The sequence below is a fragment of the Helobdella robusta genome (assembly GCF_000326865.2).
Source record: "Helobdella robusta unplaced genomic scaffold HELROscaffold_89, whole genome shotgun sequence".
NCBI classification, from domain to species: domain Eukaryota; kingdom Metazoa; phylum Annelida; class Clitellata; order Rhynchobdellida; family Glossiphoniidae; genus Helobdella; species Helobdella robusta.
Genome location: NW_008705506.1, coordinates 430,269 through 450,723, shown reverse-complemented (window position 1 = coordinate 450,723; position 20,455 = coordinate 430,269). Strand labels below are relative to the sequence as shown.

The 20,455-nt window shown below is 32.8% G+C and overlaps 3 protein-coding genes across 3 annotated transcripts in view; 1 reads left to right on the top strand and 2 right to left on the bottom strand.

Annotated features, from left to right (window-relative positions):
* HELRODRAFT_90804 (hypothetical protein) overlaps positions 1-7,458 on the bottom strand; it is a gene marked incomplete at both ends in the record, with an annotated part of 26,024 nt that extends 18,566 nt beyond the window's left edge. The window contains one exon of the mRNA XM_009032881.1: positions 7,364-7,458. Within this exon, the coding sequence (XP_009031129.1) occupies positions 7,364-7,458 (95 nt within the window). The remainder of the gene's footprint in view (positions 1-7,363) is intronic.
* On the bottom strand, positions 7,374-11,198 carry HELRODRAFT_182640 (hypothetical protein; the record flags this gene model as incomplete). Its single annotated transcript, XM_009032884.1, has 3 exons — positions 7,374-7,557; positions 10,569-10,663; positions 10,992-11,198. The coding sequence occupies 3 exons, from the start codon at positions 11,196-11,198 to the stop codon at positions 7,374-7,376; spliced, it is 486 nt and encodes a 161-aa protein (XP_009031132.1).
* Positions 11,199-17,107: 5,909 nt separating this feature from the next.
* Positions 17,108-19,485, top strand: HELRODRAFT_182639 (hypothetical protein; the record flags this gene model as incomplete). Its single annotated transcript, XM_009032883.1, has 6 exons — positions 17,108-17,174; positions 17,975-18,045; positions 18,736-18,875; positions 19,042-19,148; positions 19,286-19,287; positions 19,345-19,485. 6 exons carry the CDS (start codon positions 17,108-17,110, stop codon positions 19,483-19,485), a joined length of 528 nt encoding a protein of 175 aa, XP_009031131.1.
* Positions 19,486-20,455: the final 970 nt, after the last annotated feature.

Below are 20,455 nucleotides of genomic sequence, written 5' to 3'. Positions count from 1 at the left end.
ACACTTGAAAAAAATTTGTTTTGCCTGTTTTCGAAGTTGTTTTATTTTTCAAAGAAAGCAAACGCCAATTTTATTTTTTGATATGTTGTTAAGCTATAAAAGCACTATATAAACAAATTTTAAAAATTAAAAAACGTTTGGTTCTTCATAGTTAAAAATGGCGCCAAACAAAAGAAGTTTTTCATTTTTTTTACATTTGAGCTCCGATAGCTCAAAAAATTCAATACAGATTTTAACGAAATTTTGTGATTTATTTGTGACTATAAGGTACTTCTAAAATAACAAAAAATATTTATTTATTTTGCGATAGATTTTGAGCTACGCTGTTTTGAAATCGGTGAAATTTTCAAAAAATTCATTTTTTTCTAGATTTTTTGTTCAAAATATCCTTTGATTCGAGACAATAACATTTATTTTTTTTGTTATTACATTGTTTCACTGATATGCACAAAAAATTTCATCAAGATATGTTGGCTAGTTCAAGAGATATAGCGTTCTACGTAGGTACAAGTTTTGAAAAAAATCGCTCAAAAATTTGATGCTGTCACAAAAATCTTCATAACTTGAAAAATAATTGAAATTTTTTTATAAAAATTTTATTTTGTCGATGAAATACATTGAGGTACTTACTGTTCAAATTTTAAAAAAATCGGAGATGGTCGGGCGTGGACTTTTTTTTAAATCGTTCAAGTTGACGGAGAATGACCCTATATAATATAATTTATGACCATGGCTCTGTTAGCTTGCATAGCACTAGTTTTAAACCCATCATAAAACATTGTTTATTACATTCCTGTCAATAAATTAACTAAAATTTAATTCTAATTAAATTTATACCTCATTATCGATTTCTATAAATACTCTTTCTTGAACACAAACATAACATACTCATGGAAGAAAATATACCTTGTAATAAAAGTATATAACGAAAACATGTGTGATTATGCAAGCATCACACACGTTAGCACCAAATAGCAGGGCATCGAGCCGGAACTGAACCGGAACTGAACCGTAACCGAAAACCGTCAAAAACCGAAATTTCGCTTGGAACAAAAACAGTAACCGAACCGAAATATTGTTTGCTAGTTTAACCAAAACCGCAAACCGTAAGGAAATAAATAACGGTTTGATGCTAAAAATTTAAAAGAAAATATTTTTGTCAAATTCAGAAAAAAAATATTTAGATAATATTTCGTCTTTTAAAATTCTATGTTAATTTTTATTATCTTTAAAAATTAGTTATCTCTCTTTTCGTTTGTTTTTCCGCCTGAGTTCGCCGATAATTTGAGTAAGAATTGCCACGTGAAGAGAAATCCAGCATAATCGGAGAAATTAGAGATTAAGTGCGATCATCCTCAAAATTATAAAGTACCAGCTACACAAGTGAGCCTGGAAGCATCTGTTTCTGGATTAAAATTTATCCTCAGAAACTGCAGAAGTGGTTTCAATGAAAACATTTTACAAGATATATTAATAATCAGAAAAAATTTTAGTCTTTTTTGAAACAATCTTATATTTATATTAGTGATTTCAAAATATCTTTGTAATGATTGTTTTAATTTGTTGAAAAAAAATATTAGAAAAATCATTTTTGTTATTCACAATCAATCTGTGTTTTGCGTCCAGAGACCCGGTTCCCCGAGGTAGGACGTTGTTTTCTTTGCCATCAACTTTTTGCGCCAAATTAGGCATAATGTAATTTATCAAACATAATTTATTCACAATCTAAAATTTAATACAAATTGGCATGTCCGTTACATGCGTTTTAGGAACTATTCTTGAATAAATTAAGTTTCGGAGCAAAACCGAAAACCAAAAAAACCGATATTATTTCAGGAACCGAAACCGGAACCGAAATTCGTTTTGCTGATTGAACCGAAACGAAAAAATTACGATTCGATGCCCTGCCAAGCATGGTGTTTATGTCTGGTAATTAAGATGGTCTGTGTGCCTGAAATAGTGTTTAAGTAAATATAAAGATGAAGTGAAGATGTTATCTGTGATTATGGGTCTCGTAGCCGAGTGGTTAGCGGGTTCGAATCCTGCAGTTTCTACAGGTTGATCCGGGTAGCCGACCCCGGCCAACCCAGCTGTTCATCCTTTCGAGGCTGGTAAATGGGTAGACGACGTAAGTTGTCGCATGTTGGCCGGCGTTATGGCTCAGTGGTTCAAATGCTCGCTGAGTCAAAACATCTCAATGGCTATCATATACTCAGCGTATATCATATACTCAGCGTATATCATATACTCAGCGTATATGATGCTGTGCTTGTGCGTTGCACATAGATACATATGTACGTCGTGTGAAAAAAATAAACAGCCTTTGTGGCGAAGATGGCTGCTTCAAATCAATGGTTGAAGATATGAAGAACATAATAAAAGATATACAGATAATATATCTGTAACATTGTAAGTGGTTCTGCGTATGTCAGAGCTACAATGATAAAGACTAAAAAAAAATTATCACGGTGGGATATTTTTGCAGTTAGCACCAAAATCTGCAATGCCAATGCGTTTCAGAAATTTTAGAAAAAAATGTATTGTTGCTATCTGATCTATGCTAAGTAATAATTGTAAATGTATTTGAATAGGAAAATTATTAAAAATTCACATCAACAGTTCTCAGCTTGCAAAAAGCATTAACTTAGCAGTCAACCGAAAAAAAATAAGCATATTAATAAACTATTTAATAAAAAAGTTAATAAATAAAGCTAATTAATAAATAAATAAGTTAATTAGGAAACTAGTTAATTGGTTGGTCAGACAGTCACAGTCAGTCTGTCATTCATTTAGTCAGTCATGTTGAAAAACGTGGAAACTGAAAAGCAATATTCATCGAGAACAATTTCAACAGACTGTTGCCACACAGTAAGAACACAGATTGGAGTACATACAAAAACGTTTTAATAAACGCTGCAACTACAGTTTGTGGGGAAACTGGAACAAAACGTCAGCATGAATGGGACACTTGGTGGTGAATGACAATGTACTAAATGCAATAGCTGAAAAGAAAGCTGCATACAAGCAGTGGCAAAAATCAAAGTCTGTTGATTATAAAATTTTCCGTGAGAAGAACAACTATGCAAGACGTCAAATCGCACTGGCTCTGACAGATCAGTGCAGAGAGTGGCCCACTAAAAGCAAAGATGAACAAACGAAATCTCTGTATCGTATAGCAAAGCAAGCAAAGCGTACGAAAAAAGACATAGTTGGTGCCTCATGTATCAAAAATGAGATGGTTCTTGATCAAGCATCAACCGTCTGTTAAATGAAAAAAATCCTATCAATGTCAACTTTGACGCTCCACCCATCGAAGGTCCGACTCCAGACATCACTGTAGAGTCGAGCCTCCCAATCGGAAATTATCAAATTGGTTTTCTAGCAGGAAAATCAACAATTGATGCAATTCACATCCTTCAGCAACTGCAGGAAAAGTACCTTGCAAAGCATCAACAACTATCACACATTTTTGTAGACCTTGAAAAAGCATTTGATCGAGTTCCCCGAGAAGCAAACAGGTGCAGGTGGAGTCTACGTTGACAACTCATTCCAGAATATCTTGTTCGACTTGTGATGGAAATGTATACGAATACTAAGACTTTTGTCAGCACAACGGTTGGAAACACAGATGCATTTGACATCGGCGTTGGAGTTCACCAAAGCTCGATTCTCAGTCCACTGTTATTTATAACTGTGATGGAAGAAATCACAAAACCGATACGCACTGGTGACATTTGGAATCTAGTATATGCTGATGATATCGTTTTAACAGCCACGTCTGAGCAGAATGCAGCACAGATGTTTGAAGATTGGAACACCAGACTTGCCGATCATGGATTCAAAGTCAACATCAGCAAAACCAAAGCAATGAACACTGGTGAACCCATCCAATCCACAACTACTGGACGATGGCCCTGTTCAGTTTAAAAAGCTGGTGTAGGTAACCATTCAATCAAGTGTCAGCAGTGTAACCAGTGGTGTCACAAAAGTTGTTCAAAAATAATTGGTACTTTATCTAAAGTGTCTGATTTTGTTTGTTCTGCTTGCATCAATCCACAACAACAAATTTGAAATAGCAATGTTTTTGAAGCCATTAAAATAGAGAAAGTCACATCGTTTCAATATCTAGGGGATGTTCTGGATTATACTGGAACAGCTGAAGCTACCGTTCGAGCACGCATACGTGCAGCCTGGAATAAATGGCATCTCCTTGCCTCTATATTGATGCGGCGTGACATCCCACTACCACTACGATCAAGACTTTATAAATCTGTGATACGTCCGGTGATGTTATATGGTGCAGAAACATGGCCAATGACAACAAAATTGGACCAACAACTTCAACGAACCGACATGAAAATGCTCCGATGGATGCAACGAATTAGTCTGAAGAACCACATCAAATCTACCGAAATCCTGCGTCGTGCTGGTTTAGATGATATAAAGGACGAATGCCGGCATCAACGTCAGCGGTGGTTTGGTCATGTCAAACGAAAGGAAACAATGCCATAACTTCTCTTGCAGATGTTGAAGTACCTGGCACACGTCCTAAAGGCCGTCCAAAGAAGTCCTGGTCGCAAACAATCGAGCAAGACATGAAAGCTCTAAATTTCAATGAAATGGATACAACTGATCGTCTAATTTGGCGCAAAATATTGATGGCAAAGAAAACAACGTCCTACCTCGGGAGAACTGGGTCTCTGGACGCTAAACGAAGTTTTATTGACTGATTGATTGATAGTCAATCATGACAAACGAGCAATGTCTACCTATAAATGCAAGGTCGTTATAAATAACATATAAGTAGTTTGTTACCCATTCATTTGTTTTGTGAAACTTTGGTTCAACGAATCAAAATATTATCGTTGATATTTTTGAGAAATGAGAGTTCAACTGTTGATATATTGTCAATATATCATTAATAAAAATATTGATGTTAACACACCTATCATTTGCATCCCTATTCAAAGATTCATTTACCATACACAAACATTGCGTTCCGATTCAGATTCATTTACCATAGAATACCATAAAATAAAGGATATTTAGCAATTTTTCAACAATGTGGCAGCAATATCTAGCCTGGATGAAAATTTATTCATCACAATGAGAACAAAAATTGAATTAGTAATTAGAAATGTCTCAAGAGCAATTATTTTAATTATGCTATGTACAAAGAACATGGAAGATGTATGGGTCAAAAAATTTTTATATCTGGAATTGCCCAATTCCTAATGACAACCACAAGTTATAAGCACTGTATTCTAGCCTTTTTGCTGGAAGCACACAAGGCAGCCCAAGAGAGCACTGTTGTAAGCAGTGCAACTAGCCTTTGGGTCAAAGGTCCCTGTTCCACAAGGCAGTGGATTTAGAATCGAAGATCATCCGCTGTTGGAGCCGTTGTCCTAGGATCCTCCGCCTCTTTCAACGTTGTCTTCTTTCTTCTAGTACAGTTGGTTCGCGGCATCTTATTTCGTATTATTCAATGCAATCCTAGAAGATCTCCCTGTCCAGGACTTTCCCCTATCCAACAACTGGGGACGCGCCTCATAGCCAGTGCACCCCAGTTATGGCAACAAACTCTAACACAAAAACTCTGGTCAGCCAAACGGCCGGTAACACGGATGAATTTGATATTAACGTCGGCGTCCATCAGGGAACAATACTCCTCAGCCCCCTGCTCTACATCACGGTGATGGAAGAAATAACCAAACTGATAAGCTCAGATAACATATGGAATGTAATATATGCAGATGGTATCGTCCTGACGGCGGCCTCAGTACAAGATGCAGCCAGAAAGTTTGAGGTCTAGAATACCCAGCTTGCCGAACACGGGCTAAAGGTAAACCTTGACAAAACAAAAACTATGATCACCGGTGGTACCACTGAGCCTGTAATCTCTGGTCATTGGCTATGTTTGGTGTGTGAGGCTGGAGTTGGAAGCAACTCGATCAAATGCCTACATTGTCAGCAGTGGTGTCACAGATGATGCTAGAGAATTACCGGCTCACTGAGGAAAGTGACTGATTTTGTATGCCCAGCCTTCATCAACTCGCGACAACGGAGCCCAGATACTAGATCGAAACTGTTACTTCATTTCAGCATTTGGGAAATATGCTAGATTTTACTGTGCACGTTGAAGGATGCATGTCGTCATCATCAACTACGATGGTTTGGCAATAAGAAGCCAAGCGAAAACAATACAATAATTTCTATTTCCGCCCAAGAGGTCGCCCAAAAAAGTCCTGGATGCAGACCATACAGGAGGACTTCAAGGCACTTTGTCTCAAGGAGACAGATGCAATGGATAGATCGGCTTGGAGGCAGAAACTGATGAATGGAATAAAAAATCTGACCCATAATGGATGGAGACTATAAATGAGGATTGAATGATTGATATGTACAAAGAACAAAAAAGTCACTAATTTCAAACCATTGAAGTATACTTTGCATTTTTATAAATTACATCATATTTATAAACTCGTAATTTGAAATGAAATTTTATGAAGTCTTACAAATTTTTAAAAATGTTGATAATTTACTTTTATATTATTGAACTGAAAGAGGTGCGTGAAGTTAGCCAAGAATTTCACAGCTAAGGATTTTAATATAAGCTTTTAAACAATAAAACTAAAATAACTTGCCTGTGAAATTTTCAGGATTTTATTAACAACATATCAAAGTGCATTTGGTGAAAAATTAAAAAAAAACCTGAAACACAGTTTTTGTTAAAACAGTGTTCAAATTTTAATGCCAATAACCATAAAAATGGTTTTATGTGAATAAAAATTTAACTAATTGTCTAGGATCTTTAAAAATTTCAGTGTTTATTAATCCCAAATCCATGTGTATACAGTGCAAATTTTATTAATTTCTGATGTATAGTTTTTTGTAAAAAACTTTCAAAGATTTAGTGCGAAAAAACGAGAAAAGTGTTTTTAATGAATAAAAATTTAACTACATATCTAGGATGTGTCAGTTTTGAATGTTATAATAAAGGTTTCAAGGATATATTATAACCTCGATTTTTTTACCAACCCTAGATGATTAAATTTTTATTTACAAAAAACCATTTTTATGGTCATTGGCATTCAACTCTGAAAATTGTTTTAATAAAAACTGAACATTAGATTTTTTTTTAATTTTTACTGAATGCACTTGGATAAGCTAAACCCTGAAAATTTCACAAGTCCTAGACTTATTTGAGTTTAATTATTTAACTCTTATAATGAAATTCTTGGCTGTGAAATATTTGGCAAACCTCATGCACCTTACTGAAAATACCAATGTTTATTAGTTGTATGTAACATTTATCACACGTTTTACTAAAAAGAAAAAATAAATCAGTAAAAAAAATACTAACCCCCATTCTACTACATGTGCCTCATAGTCCCAATATTCTCTTGGCCTTGAATTATTGACATCAGAATAAACACGAGCTCTACTCGGGGCTGGCATCTTAGATGTTTCAAGTCGTTGAAAAACTTGTAGAGAAAACGAGTGTAACGATTTTTTGTCTGTAAGTTTCCAACTGTCTTTAGTTGTAAATGACTTTGGCTGATGTTTTAAATAAGTTGACAAATTTCGGAGTAGAGAAAACTGTACAGAACCAAGTTGTAAAAAAAATGGATGCCACAAAGTCAAAACTAGAGCCTTCTTTCTCAAGTAAATTGACTTTGTGGTAAAAAGATTAAGTGCCAAAGAAAATATTTTGACTTTAAATCACTTTATATTATATTATAATTATTATTACTAAAGCTATATTTGTGTGTTTCTAAATATTTAAGACGAAGGATGTAAAAATAAGATGAATAAATATCAAAAGTTTCTGTCTACACTTTGGTTTTTTTGTATTATAAAAGATGATATAAAAAAATTGTTGAATGCAGAACAGTAAATTTTTATTTTGAGTGTTGGTCTCTTGGGGTTTCCACAAATGGTGAAAATCTATGAAACTGTAAAATCAAAATTTATGAAACTATGAAAATCATAACAAAAATCACTAGAATTTCTAAAAAGGGTAATGCAGTAAAATAAACAAATCAATCTGAATAAACAAGTTTAATTAAATATAATGCAAAATTATAATAATAATTTTAATATTATTAAATTATTTATTATATTAATTAATTAATTAATATAAAATATATTAAAATTTTGTATAATGTACAATGGCTAGCTTAATAAATAACTTTTATGTTTAAATTTAGAAACAGTAAGCAAAGTAAATAAATAAATTAAATAAACAATTCAAAAGACGAACATACCACAACCACGTTTTTTTAAAAAAAAACAAAGGCTACTAAGTACTAATCATTTAATATGTGACTACTGTATTTGTATTGTATTTTATTTTTTATTCCGCACACTTAGCCGGTAATCGAACTAAAATTAGAGGAATTTACACGAACACGGTTAACGCAATACCAAATAATCTGAACAAATAAACAAATCTAAAGATTCAAATGAATACGCTGGGACGAAATGATCGAAGAGTCATAATACAGTAGATCTGGTCGCTATCGAGCTCATAGTTTTCTTTGTATTAATGGCGAAAAAAAAACTAAATACACAACCAATTCTCGTTTTAATTTTTTTTAAATGTTTCAAAATTTATTATTCCTGTGTTTTTGTTTAATGATTGAGCATTGTTATAAAAATAAATAATTAACAAATTAACGTATGGGAATATTAAAATAAACATTATGATTTTTTTGTTGTAAAAGTTTTGACGATAACACTTTCCATCAAAATACCCTTACGTAAAACGCTAAAAGAACGACGTGATCAGTGTTAACGACGTGTTATACTTATCTTATCATAGCCTATTCTTTCTATTATAAACTTTACATGGAATGTCACCAAAGGGGCGGTGAATCAAAGATGAGTTCCGATAGCTTAATGGAACATATACATAATATGCTAATTACCTTTAGCAGCGCATATGCTAATTACCCCTTACAACAACTTTAGGAGATGCTTTTCAGCAACGCGAAGGCCAGTATATTTTATTCTTTATATTACATCAATCACATAACTAGAATAAGTATAACGGCCTTCGCTCACTTTTAACGGTCAAACAAGGAGCTTACTTCAGGAGGGGATTTGGAGGGTGATTGAGACTGTTCCAAACCACCGGCTCAGCAACTGCAATATTGCGTGATCCGGTCTGTAAATTCGTTGTCGGCACAACCAGGAGGTTCATGTCATTTGATCTCAACTGCGAACACAACACAGATGATTTTCTGATGAACATGTCTGCCAAGTACTGTGGTGCTAAACTATGTAATGACCGAAACGTTAAGACAGCAATTTTGAAAATTATTCTTTTTTTCAATTTTTAGCCAGTGTAGGTCGTTCAAGATTGAAGTCAGATTTTTTGTGACAAGTTTTGCAGCTCAATTTTGAATAGACTGAAGTACAGCTATTTATTTGTCAGGTATTTTAAAATATAAACTATTACAATAATTTAATCTGGATGTAATAAAAGCACGTACCAGTGTTTCCATGGCAGATCTGTTCAAATAGTGTCGAATCTTGTACAATTTTCTGAGATGCATCATACTTGCAATTGGTAGCGACTTTATTTGATCTTTCATCGAAAGCCTGCTATCCAACCATACCCCCAAATTCAAGGCTGTAGAAGCAAATAATACTTCAACGTCACCAACTTCAACCGAGTTTATATTAAGTCTTGACAACTGCTGCCATCTACCGACAAGAAGCATCTGAGTTTTACCTCGGTTCAACCTCAAGGAATTGCTCAACATCCAACGTTCAATCTCCATTAAACAACCAACAACTTTATCAATCTCAGGCTGAAATGTCTCTGGATGACCTGTAGCATACGCATAACCAATAAGTCCATGCGACATTAATATTTTAATGTAAAGGGTAAAAACAAAACTGGTCCTGGCACTGATCCCTGAGGAACTCTCGTTGTTACCCCTTGACAGCTGATAAGACTTTTCTAAACAAAACCTACCCGTTTGATATGATTTATACCAGGCGAGTACCGTTCCTAAAACTCCAAAATTATTCTGTAATTTTAAAAGAAGCTTGTTGTGATTAACGCAGTCAAAAGCGGAAGACATGTCGAGAGAGGAAAGTAATGATATCTTCCGATCATCCATGCATGCAAACATGTTTGACAATACATGAAGCAATGCAGTTTCAGTTGAATAGTAGCGTCGAGTGGCATTAAATTATTCGTCGTTAGATCCATCCGTGTTGTTCTTGATTTCCATTAGGAAATCAAGAACAACACGCTTCAAAACCATTGAAACAAAGGAAAGGTTTGATATTGGTCTGTAATTACTCACCTCATTTGCATCTGGGTTAGCCTTTTTCAAAATCGGTTGAATTATCGCGTGCTTACAGTTAGAAGAAAATTTACCAGCGCGTAAACAAGGGTTTACAAAACTCGTCAGAAAACAAACAAATGAGTCCAAGTATCTTTTAAAGATATGCGTAGAGATTATGTCCAAACTACACGTTTTCGTTGGTGATTTAAGTACCGTTTCCCCTCAACTGAGTTTCAGTAACCAACGGAAAGCATGAAAACGTACATATCCAACATCGAGACTACTTGAAGCGGAAATTCAGAATGTGCATTTGTTGTTTCTGTTATCCTAGCAATTTTATCATCAAAAAATTGTAAAATCTGATCAGCGTTTAGAGAGTTGTCATCGTTAAATGAATTGTTTGCCGAATTTTTACCTAACATTTTATTGGCAGCATCCCAAAGATTTCTTTGATTTCTGTTACTACTTACGATATTGTTCCAATATGTGTACGCTTGTCAGAAAAGAGTCTGTTTTTAGCCATCAATGAGAGTACCCATCTTTTTTTCCGCCCACTTTCCGGACGGTTCCTATAAATTCTTTCCATCTTCCTACAGAATCGCTTTGTATGTCTACACTCACCGTCAAACGAAGGTGCAGCATTTGTCTTATTTTTTTATACTTGAAATCACTTCAAAAATAAATTACCAAATCTTCGTGACCAGGGTCGTGCGGTCTGACAAAATCCACAAATGTGAAAGCAGGTGGCATAGCTAATCTAACGGAAATATTACCTTCGGTCCCGTGCCATGTTTCACACAGAACCAATATGTCGAGTCCCGCATAAATCATTCCATTGACATCATCAACCTTATTGTAGATAGATTTGGCATTCAACAGACCAATCCTAACCATTTTTTATAAGTATTATATTTCTAGTTGCCAGGTCTGAATCTGCAAAATTTAACATGTTGTACCTTTACCAACTGTTCTAAGCAATACCTAGTGCCAACACGTCCGTTAATCAAACTTAATGTTTTCTTGCAGGTAAACGTACCACTTCCCATCTTCCGACGTCCCCCCTCACCCGGTATAAAAAACACTCTTTATCTTCAGATTCCTGTTTCTTCGCACTACTGAGAAGCTATTTTAGTTCACTTGTAAAATCGTAGCTCAGACCAATACCAGTCAAATCATCACCAATGGATTTTAATCTATGACTGTTTCTTAGGACCAATTCCTTATTCTTTACATCATCAAATTTGATCTAAATCGAACGTGTAATGATGTCACTTTTGCCAAGTCGATAGATTCTGACGATGTTTTTCTGGTCACATTTGTCAAGTGTTTTACTATTTTTTCTATACTGGTCTTATCAGCATCCCTGGAGAAGAGTAGGATCATCAAGAAAAGAAAAAAGTTTTTTTATTCTACGTAGATGAAAGTAAGAGCTTCTGGTAACACTATTAATCTGAGAAGAGAGGGACATAGTAGAATCAAAGATAAAGCCTAGACTACGAAACTTATGAGAGACATCAAGAGTTTTAGAATCAGGTAAGATAATAGGAGGAATAGTAATAGAGTGTTTAGATTTATTAAAATAAATTAATTCAAACTTAGAAAGATTAAGTTTAAGACACATATAGTCAGACCAGGCAATAATTGAAGAAAGACATAGAGATAGATTATGAAGAACACTATTGAAATTAGATGGAGGAAAAGAAGTATAAATGTAAGAATCATCAGCATATAGTTGGCTAGAAAAAGAAAAGTTATTAATAATACGAGGTAGTTCAGAGGTATAGAGTATAAATAGAAGAGGGCAAAGGATAGAACCATGAGGTACCCCGAAAGTAAAAGTAGAGGAGTTAGAAGTAGAATTATTGAAAGCAACAGAAGAAAAACGATTACAGAGATAAGAAAAAAACCAAAATAGACAAAAATTGGTAATATTAAAAGAAAGATTTAGCAGTCTCAAGAAAATAGTATGATCAACAGTATCAAAAGCCGAGGAAAAGTCAAGAGCAAGAAGAAGAGGAAGATTACTATTGTCACTAGAGAGAAGGATATCATTGTGTATTTTGAGTAAAAGAAGTTTCAGTACTGTGAGCAGGTCTGAAACCAGATTGAGATACAGGTAGCAAGAAGTTTAAGTTTAAATAGGATGACAGTTGATTAAAAACTACTTTTTCTATTATTTTAGAGATGAAAGTAATATTAGTAACAGGTCTATAATTAGATAAAGAGGTAGGATCTAAGGATGTGTTTTTAAGAATAAGAACAACAATAGAATTCTTATAAGAAGTAGGAAATTTAGAGGTGGAAAGAGATAAATTAACTAATTTGAGAATGATTGGATAAAATATTGAAAAAAATTCTATAAATAAATTGGAAGGAAGTAGATCTAGAAAACAGGTTGTAGACGACATAGAATTAATAATTTTAGTTAGTTCTAAAAGATTTATTTGAGTAAATACAGAAAAAGATTCAGTAGTAAGTTTAGTAAAGTTATGAGAAGAAAAATTAGAATTAGATGTTCTTAAAGAAGTAATTTTATTTAAAAAAAAGTCATAAAACTGTTGAGCAGAAAAATATGAGTGAGAGGATTTTTTATGAAGAAGTTTAGATAGATAGAGCAGACCACCTGTTTTTAGATGTTGAGGCAGATGTTATAGAATTTCTAAGAAAGGTAGAGTGTTTAGAGAATAGAAGATATATATAATTAATCAATTCAGATTCATAGATAGAATAAAGAGAGTTAGATGGATTTAACCTATAGGCTTTTTCCAGTCTTCTAACACTTTTCTTGGCTATTACACAAGCATAATCGAACCAAGGAGCCATACGAGAATAAAGCCTATAAGTAAAAGATTTAAGAGAAATAAGCTTATCAAGAATAGAAGTAATGTAGATATTAAAAGCATAGACAAAATCATCAACATCAGAAAATAAGGTAGTATCAAAAAAGAGATTGAAGAAAAATATCTTTATTAAGAGAAGACCAGCATCTTTTAGAAATAGACAAATGAATTTGAAAGAAGAAAATCTAATGAAAAAACAGATTCAATAAGGAGGTGATCAGAATAAGGAACAAAGCTAGCAGAGATATTAATAGGCTTAGAAAAATATGAAGCTATTATAAAATCAATAGTGTTACCAGAAGTATGAGTAGGAAAAGAACAATATTGTGTCAAGTTAAAAAGAGACAAAATATCATTAAATCTACGAGTGTAAGATCATGATAAATTATTGAAGTGCAAGTTGAAGTCACCAGAGATGTAGAAAGGAATAGAAAAAGAGTAGAGAGATTCAGCGAGTGAGTAGAATTCATCTTAAAATAATGTGAGAGAAGAAGAAGAAGGACGATAGATTACAGCAATATAAAAAGATAGAGAAGAAGACTTAAGAGATATAACAAGACATTCTTCTACATAAAATGATAAAATTTCTCAAACAACAATTTGGTCTCTTCACCTGGTGTCATTTATTCATACATCTTTAATCATCTACCTATTTTTTGTATTTCCAATGACTTTGATTTAGCAAGATCCAGCGACAATGCTCAAGATGCACAGCTTCATCCGTAAAAAATTGATTGAGAGGTTGTAAATTCAAATCTATCAAAGTAGGCATGGATATCGCGTTTAAATTCTACAAATCTTGAAGATGCTAATAAAGTCTTATTGACTCCATCTATTCAGTTATATCCAATGCCAATTTTAAAAATGTAAAGTTTCAAAAAAAGATAAAAAATCCTTGGTTTAATTCAGATATGTTAATATCTTCTAGACAAAAAAAAACATATTATATAAATAATATCTACGTTCTCCCAATGATAAAAATAAAAAGATCTATTTGATTTGTAATGTATTTAAAAGAATGAAGCGAAGAACCTAAAGCGGGTATTTAAAAAAATTTGATAATAAAAAAATGGCTTTAAATCAACCTAAAAATTAATTAATAACCTGTTATCAGGAAATCAGTAATATTTTAATAAATTTCATCAAAAATGGAGATGAAATTATTCTAGATTCCTAAATATTTCATAAACGATTCTTCAACAAATTCTTAAGACAATGACGTGTTCTTCAAATGATTATCTTCAATTTATGCTAATCCCAAATAATGAATCATTTTTTTTGAAGGGGTACTTCCAAGGGTAGTTCTTGATGCAATCAATAATTTCAGCAATTCGTTATCTGATAGAGATGACAATATATCAATAAATCATTGTCAGCATTCTCGAACCAGTAACATTTTGCATCGTTTTATCATTCACTGCTGGGATATTTCCTAAATATCTTAAAATAACAAAAGTTATTCAAATTCACAAAAGTGGTCAGACTTATCACTTATCAAGTTTCAAATTATCTGCCAATATTTCTAATATCATCAATTTCTAAGGTATTGGAAAAAATTTGCGTTCAAAAATATCAAAATTTTTTGATGAGTATGGCATTTCATACAGATCTTTCTAGATCATTCGATTCCATCACTCATGACCTGTTGTTAAAAGTTTCAACGTCATGGAATTACTGGTCAAGATTGGAGTTGGTGTCGAAGCTATCTAAATAATCGTTATCAACAAAAATGCAAAATCTAATTTGTTACCAATAGATTAGCGGTGTGCCACAAGGGTCCACACTTGGTTCACTATTCTTCAACATTTTCATTGATGATTTAGCGGATTTCAACCCTTCCCTAAAATTTGTTTATGTGTGTGGACGATACTACGCAGCTCGGTGCAAGAAGTCGAAAGTCTCGTGAATACTAAACTTCTACCTTTGTCTAGATGAATGTCTTGCAACTATTAAAAAATTAATATATCCAAAACTAATATTATTTTTTTGGTCTTAAAATTGTAACTAAATTGAAATTTTGCTCAATAATTTATCATAATTGTACTGTAAATAAGGTGGAAAGTATAAAATTCTCAAGTATTATTATGGCGAGTAATTTAATATCTTATATATCATATTTCAAGTAATTAAGTAATTTCATATCTTATATATCTCAAAAAAATGTCCAAAAAATAGGTGTTATATAAAAATTAAAGACGTTATTGCTTAAACATATTCTATAAATCTTTACTATTCTTTCATGCATCCTTATTTCATATGGAACTATTGTTTGCGGGCGTCAGATTAAATGTCATATGGCAATATTAACTGGTTGTCAAAACATTTTTTTTAGAATTTATTATGACTTAAAACATTTCGTTTTATTTTCTATAGTCTGGCTTGATATTCATTAATCAGTTGGATATATTAAAAGTTTTATTACTTTTCTATAAGTTAATTGTTTTAAATATGTATCCTCGGTTTTATTCTTTTTTAGTGATTTCATCTTCGGCTGGTGTTCGGGTGTTGCGTCATAAACTGGTGTATCTTTCCATTTCATCACGTACTGTGTTGCATTCTAATTTTGTATTAAATTTTGGTGTAAAGTTGTGGGAGGGCTACCATATAAATATTGCAATTTTATTATTGAATTAATAAATAATTAAAATAAGTGAAAAATTACAACTTAAAACAAAAATATAAATTATGTTATTGAAATAAGTAATATAATAAAATAAAATAAAACAGTTTAGCAGTTATTGATTAAAAATTAAAACTGAAAACAAAAAATTAAATTACGTTACAAAAAATAAAATAAACAATTTAGCAGTTATTAAATAAGGTAGCAAGTGACGTAATGACCGTGGATTTACGACGTGAAGTTAATAGCGGTGTATTAACTGGTTGAAAATTGATAGACATTGAACGATATCCAATATCGATATCGACGTCCGCTGGTTTGTTTTTGACTGCAGTCGCAGGTGTCGGTTCACGATATTGAGAGAATAATTGGTCGAAACTATCAATATTAAGTTTATATATATATATATATATATATATATATATATATATATAAAACAACATTAATATATATATATATATATACAATCTGTATGTATATTATATATATATGTTTATGCGTGTGTGTGCATGTGTGAGCGTGTGTGTGTGCGTGTTCATTATCGCATCATTTAGTTTAGATTAAAAATATTTCCCAATTTAACAGAAATTACACTGACTAGAGATTCGTGAAATAAAGATAACATGTAATTCTAAGTTAAGAAAAAGTTCACCATTTCGATATTGAAACAATTTGCATTTGTTTCATCTATAAAATTATTAAAATAAAATTAACATCAGTATAACACAACAATCCAATATCTTTTTTAATATTCTAAATATATACCCGGCCCAATGACACAAATGAATGCGGTTAAAGTTCTACATATAGTTCAATTCCTATGCGAAAATTAATCGATGATGTTTGTTCCAATATTTATAAAGAAATGTTATATGGCCACAATGGCTAACAGACATGATGTAGCACATTTTTTAATTAAATTTGACTTTCAGCTTTATCTTATTAAAATAAATCATCTTTTTATGTTTCAATGATCAATAAACTAAATTTCATAAAATTAATTAACAGGTGGTTCAAAGCTCTAAGTAATCTAATTAAAATAAATCGTCTTTTTGATTCAATGATTAATTAACTAAATTTCAGAAAATAAATTACCAAGTGATTCAAAGCTTTGGCCGGCTTTGGTAAAAATAAATGTTTTTCTATTAACTATTTCAAAAATATAAAAAAGTTTTAAAAGCAGCATGTTTGCAGCAAACTTGCTGAACTGGATCCCCATTATATTTTATGTATTATGTATGGTATGTGAAACTATTGAGATATTTTAATGTTTGGAGAAAAATTGCAAAATTTATTGGTTATATTTAATTATTTATAAATTTTAGTTATATGTCTGATTTTAAATGACAGCGATAACGATTTTTATCATAATTATTTGGATATTATTTCATCCCATTTCATTACGTACAGGTAATAAAAATAAAACAAAATTATAATATTACATGAAGCAAAATTGATTTTTAATAATTAATTCAATCTAGTTGAAAATTGTAAAAAAGAGGATGAAAGTGAAATTAATGACAATGCGAATATCACTTATAGTTATCCATATAAAGATGACAATCCATGTTTATGGGCAATAATTCTTGAAGAAAGAGAAAGACATTGGAATTACGGAAATGACGAAGTTAATTATTCAACGTCCAACAACACGGTTATTTTGAGTTGTATAAGATTTTTTAAATTGCAACCGCCTTTAGGCACCGACTTATATAAGGCCATTTTGCACCATCACCCTCCAAATAATTTGAAGCAGAAGTGAACCCAAAGAAATGAGCAATGTAGAAGAATGATCTGAAATCCGAGTGGCACTGGATAAATATTTATTTATTATTTTAGAAATTTTATTAATTTTGATTATTTTTAAATTGATTTATTTCATGCATTTGCACAATTTTTTAGCATATTTAGTATCTTTTTCGGTGTCTTATGGCTACGTTGATTTGTGATCGTCGTGATTGACAGGCCTCCCCTGCACATACCATGTAAGAGTGTTCCGTAATAATTTTAAGATTCTTGACCAAATAAATTTTGTTCAATCGCTAAGATTTTAAATAATTTTTAGGATATGCCTTTCTATTCTCATTGTAATGTAATGTTATATTTTTTTCTGTTCTCATACATTTTAGTTGAGGTTAAATTTGCGTATAAAAAACTACAAACATAAAGATCAAATTGATAAACAAAAAAATCATTTACAATTTTTGCAGGAAAAATTAAAGTTACAATAAATAATTTCAGCTCACCCAAAGTTTTCCTCAAATCATTGAGTCAACCAAAGGTAGCCGTACAAAGCATTCAACATTAAATATATCGGCGACTTGGTTTAAGCGATGAGGTTCAGTGAGTAAACTTGAGTAAATTACAATAAAAACATTTGTAAATCTATCCAAAATATTTCAGCCGTGTTCATGACGATGGATCTCCCTAAGCTTTAAGGCGGTTTAGATATTCAAACTTTCAAAATTATATTAGAACAACTTTGGATGTCGAAACGAAACGAATGTATGGTTCGACGCCAACGCCAAAAATATAATTGTGGTAGACTGTGCTACGCGTGTTATTGTAAAAGGACATAATCACTGCAAGCAGTCGCGGAGGACAGGCAACTTATTGCAACAAACTAAAAAATCCACTTTTACTGACTAAATCAAACTGTTTTGTTAGTTCAATGAAGGCAATGTAAAGCGGCATCTGCTTTTTTCGACACTTCACATACAAACACCGCAGCAATAAGATCATGTCAGCTGTTAATCTGCCAGCTTTAAAACCGCATTAGAATTTTGGATAAACTTGATAAACAAGGAGCTGTATGCAAACAAGAGCAACACCAATAAACACTACCAGCAAAGCTAAAGAAAGAAATTTTTTGATAACGTTCGCATACACCACGGTCGTTGTTGTTTTTTAACAGCGTGATGGTATTGCCGCTTTTTAAATTCTGAAAAATGTGACCCTGCTTTCAGTGCAGGGTCACATTGACTCGTGCAGTGGCTTCAGCAGAGCACCCTTCCAATTCTTTAAGACCTTCGATTGGATACCATCATTCCCAGGCGCTTTCCCACAGGTTAGGCAGTCGATGGCTGTGCTAAGCCTTTTTTTAGCAGACAGGTTACTTAGTTTCAACATGGCAGTTAGTTCTAAGATAAAGTTGCGAGTGCGAGCGGTGTCTTTCGCAATTTTAGTAACCGCGTAAGGCTCCAAAGAGTGTTCGCTCCATTTGCATAGCGCGATCGGTTATAATCACACCTGTTTTGACCTGATGGAAACTAACAAGGATTGGGCTTATTGATTTCTTGATGCAACCTGAGTACTGCTGCAGAAGTCCTTTCAGTAATGCTGGCACATCAAGGGCTGTCTGCTGGATTCGGTTTAAGGCAGCACGTAAGCCGAACTACGTATCTGAGTTGGGCTTTGCTTTGTAGGTGATCAAAGTTTTTCTTTCGGCATCTATCAAGTATTCCATTTCTCTCCAATGAGCTTAAAACCAATCAGCATTTTTATGCTCCCTCACTTCGTAGCGGTAAGACGTGACCAACTTGAATCCATCGTATTATTTATCATCACAACCCCCTTGAAGACGTTCTCCAAACCTCTGATGAACTGCTGGGTTTTTTGGGTTGTTGATACATCTAGTATTACTGCGTGGGCGCCACTTTTTTTTTTAGAAAAATTCAACTTTTTTGGCTTAAGACGCATTATGCTAACCACCAGAGCATAATTCGTTTCACAGGTGTCAGGAAAAATTTTCGTAGAAAATTCTTCGCAGAAAATTCTCAGCAAAAAATTCTTTGCAGGAAAAATTCTTTGCAGGAAAAATTCTTCGCAAAAAATTCTTCGCAAAAAATTCTTCGCAAAAAATTCTTTGTAATGGATTTTCAGTTTTGCAAAGTGCTCCATTATAAGGCTGTTGTTTTATTGTTTTGATTAAATTAACAAGTTCTTTTAAGTTTAATGCTTCAAAAAATAAAACATTAAAAAAATGAACAAGTTCTTTCAAGTTTATCGCTTCAGAAAATAAAGCAGTGCCTAATACACAATTTGAAACAAAATTATTAAAATGATAATTTCGAAAAAGTTCAGAAATTAAAATTATGAACCAATTCACGTAAATTATCTAGTATTTCACGATTCGCATAATTTTCCACAATTCTTTGAATACGTAAGGCTGTATCATGATAGCACTTTTTTGTTGCTGGGCTGTCTCTAACGTCGAGATATTGTTCAATTTTTTTTTCGTTTAGTGCCTGCTCATACTTTAAGCCATTGATAAATTTTCAAACAGTCGAGTGACTTGCTCCAATTAATTCGCCAAAGGTCCTATGCCATGCTTTGCAAGAATTATTAGTTTTGGGAATGCCCATTAATGCAGCATTATAACAATTCCGTAATTCGTAACGAAAACGGGGAGGCCTTCTTTGACAACGATTTGGACGTCCAATCCGTGTGCTCTCAAAATAATCTATAGCTGGTACCCCTCAGCTAAAAATTATCCTGATAGCCGTTAAAACTCTTCAACAATATCAGCTGGAGGTAGAAAGGTATGGGCTGAGAGCATCTGCATCTTTAGAGCAAATTCAGCGTCTATTTCATAACGCTGTTAAAGACCATTAGCTTGAATTTTACACCAAATGCACTGGCTGAAGTGGAAAAAACAGCTTTTTGTCTTGAAGCTGTGAAAGTGACATCAA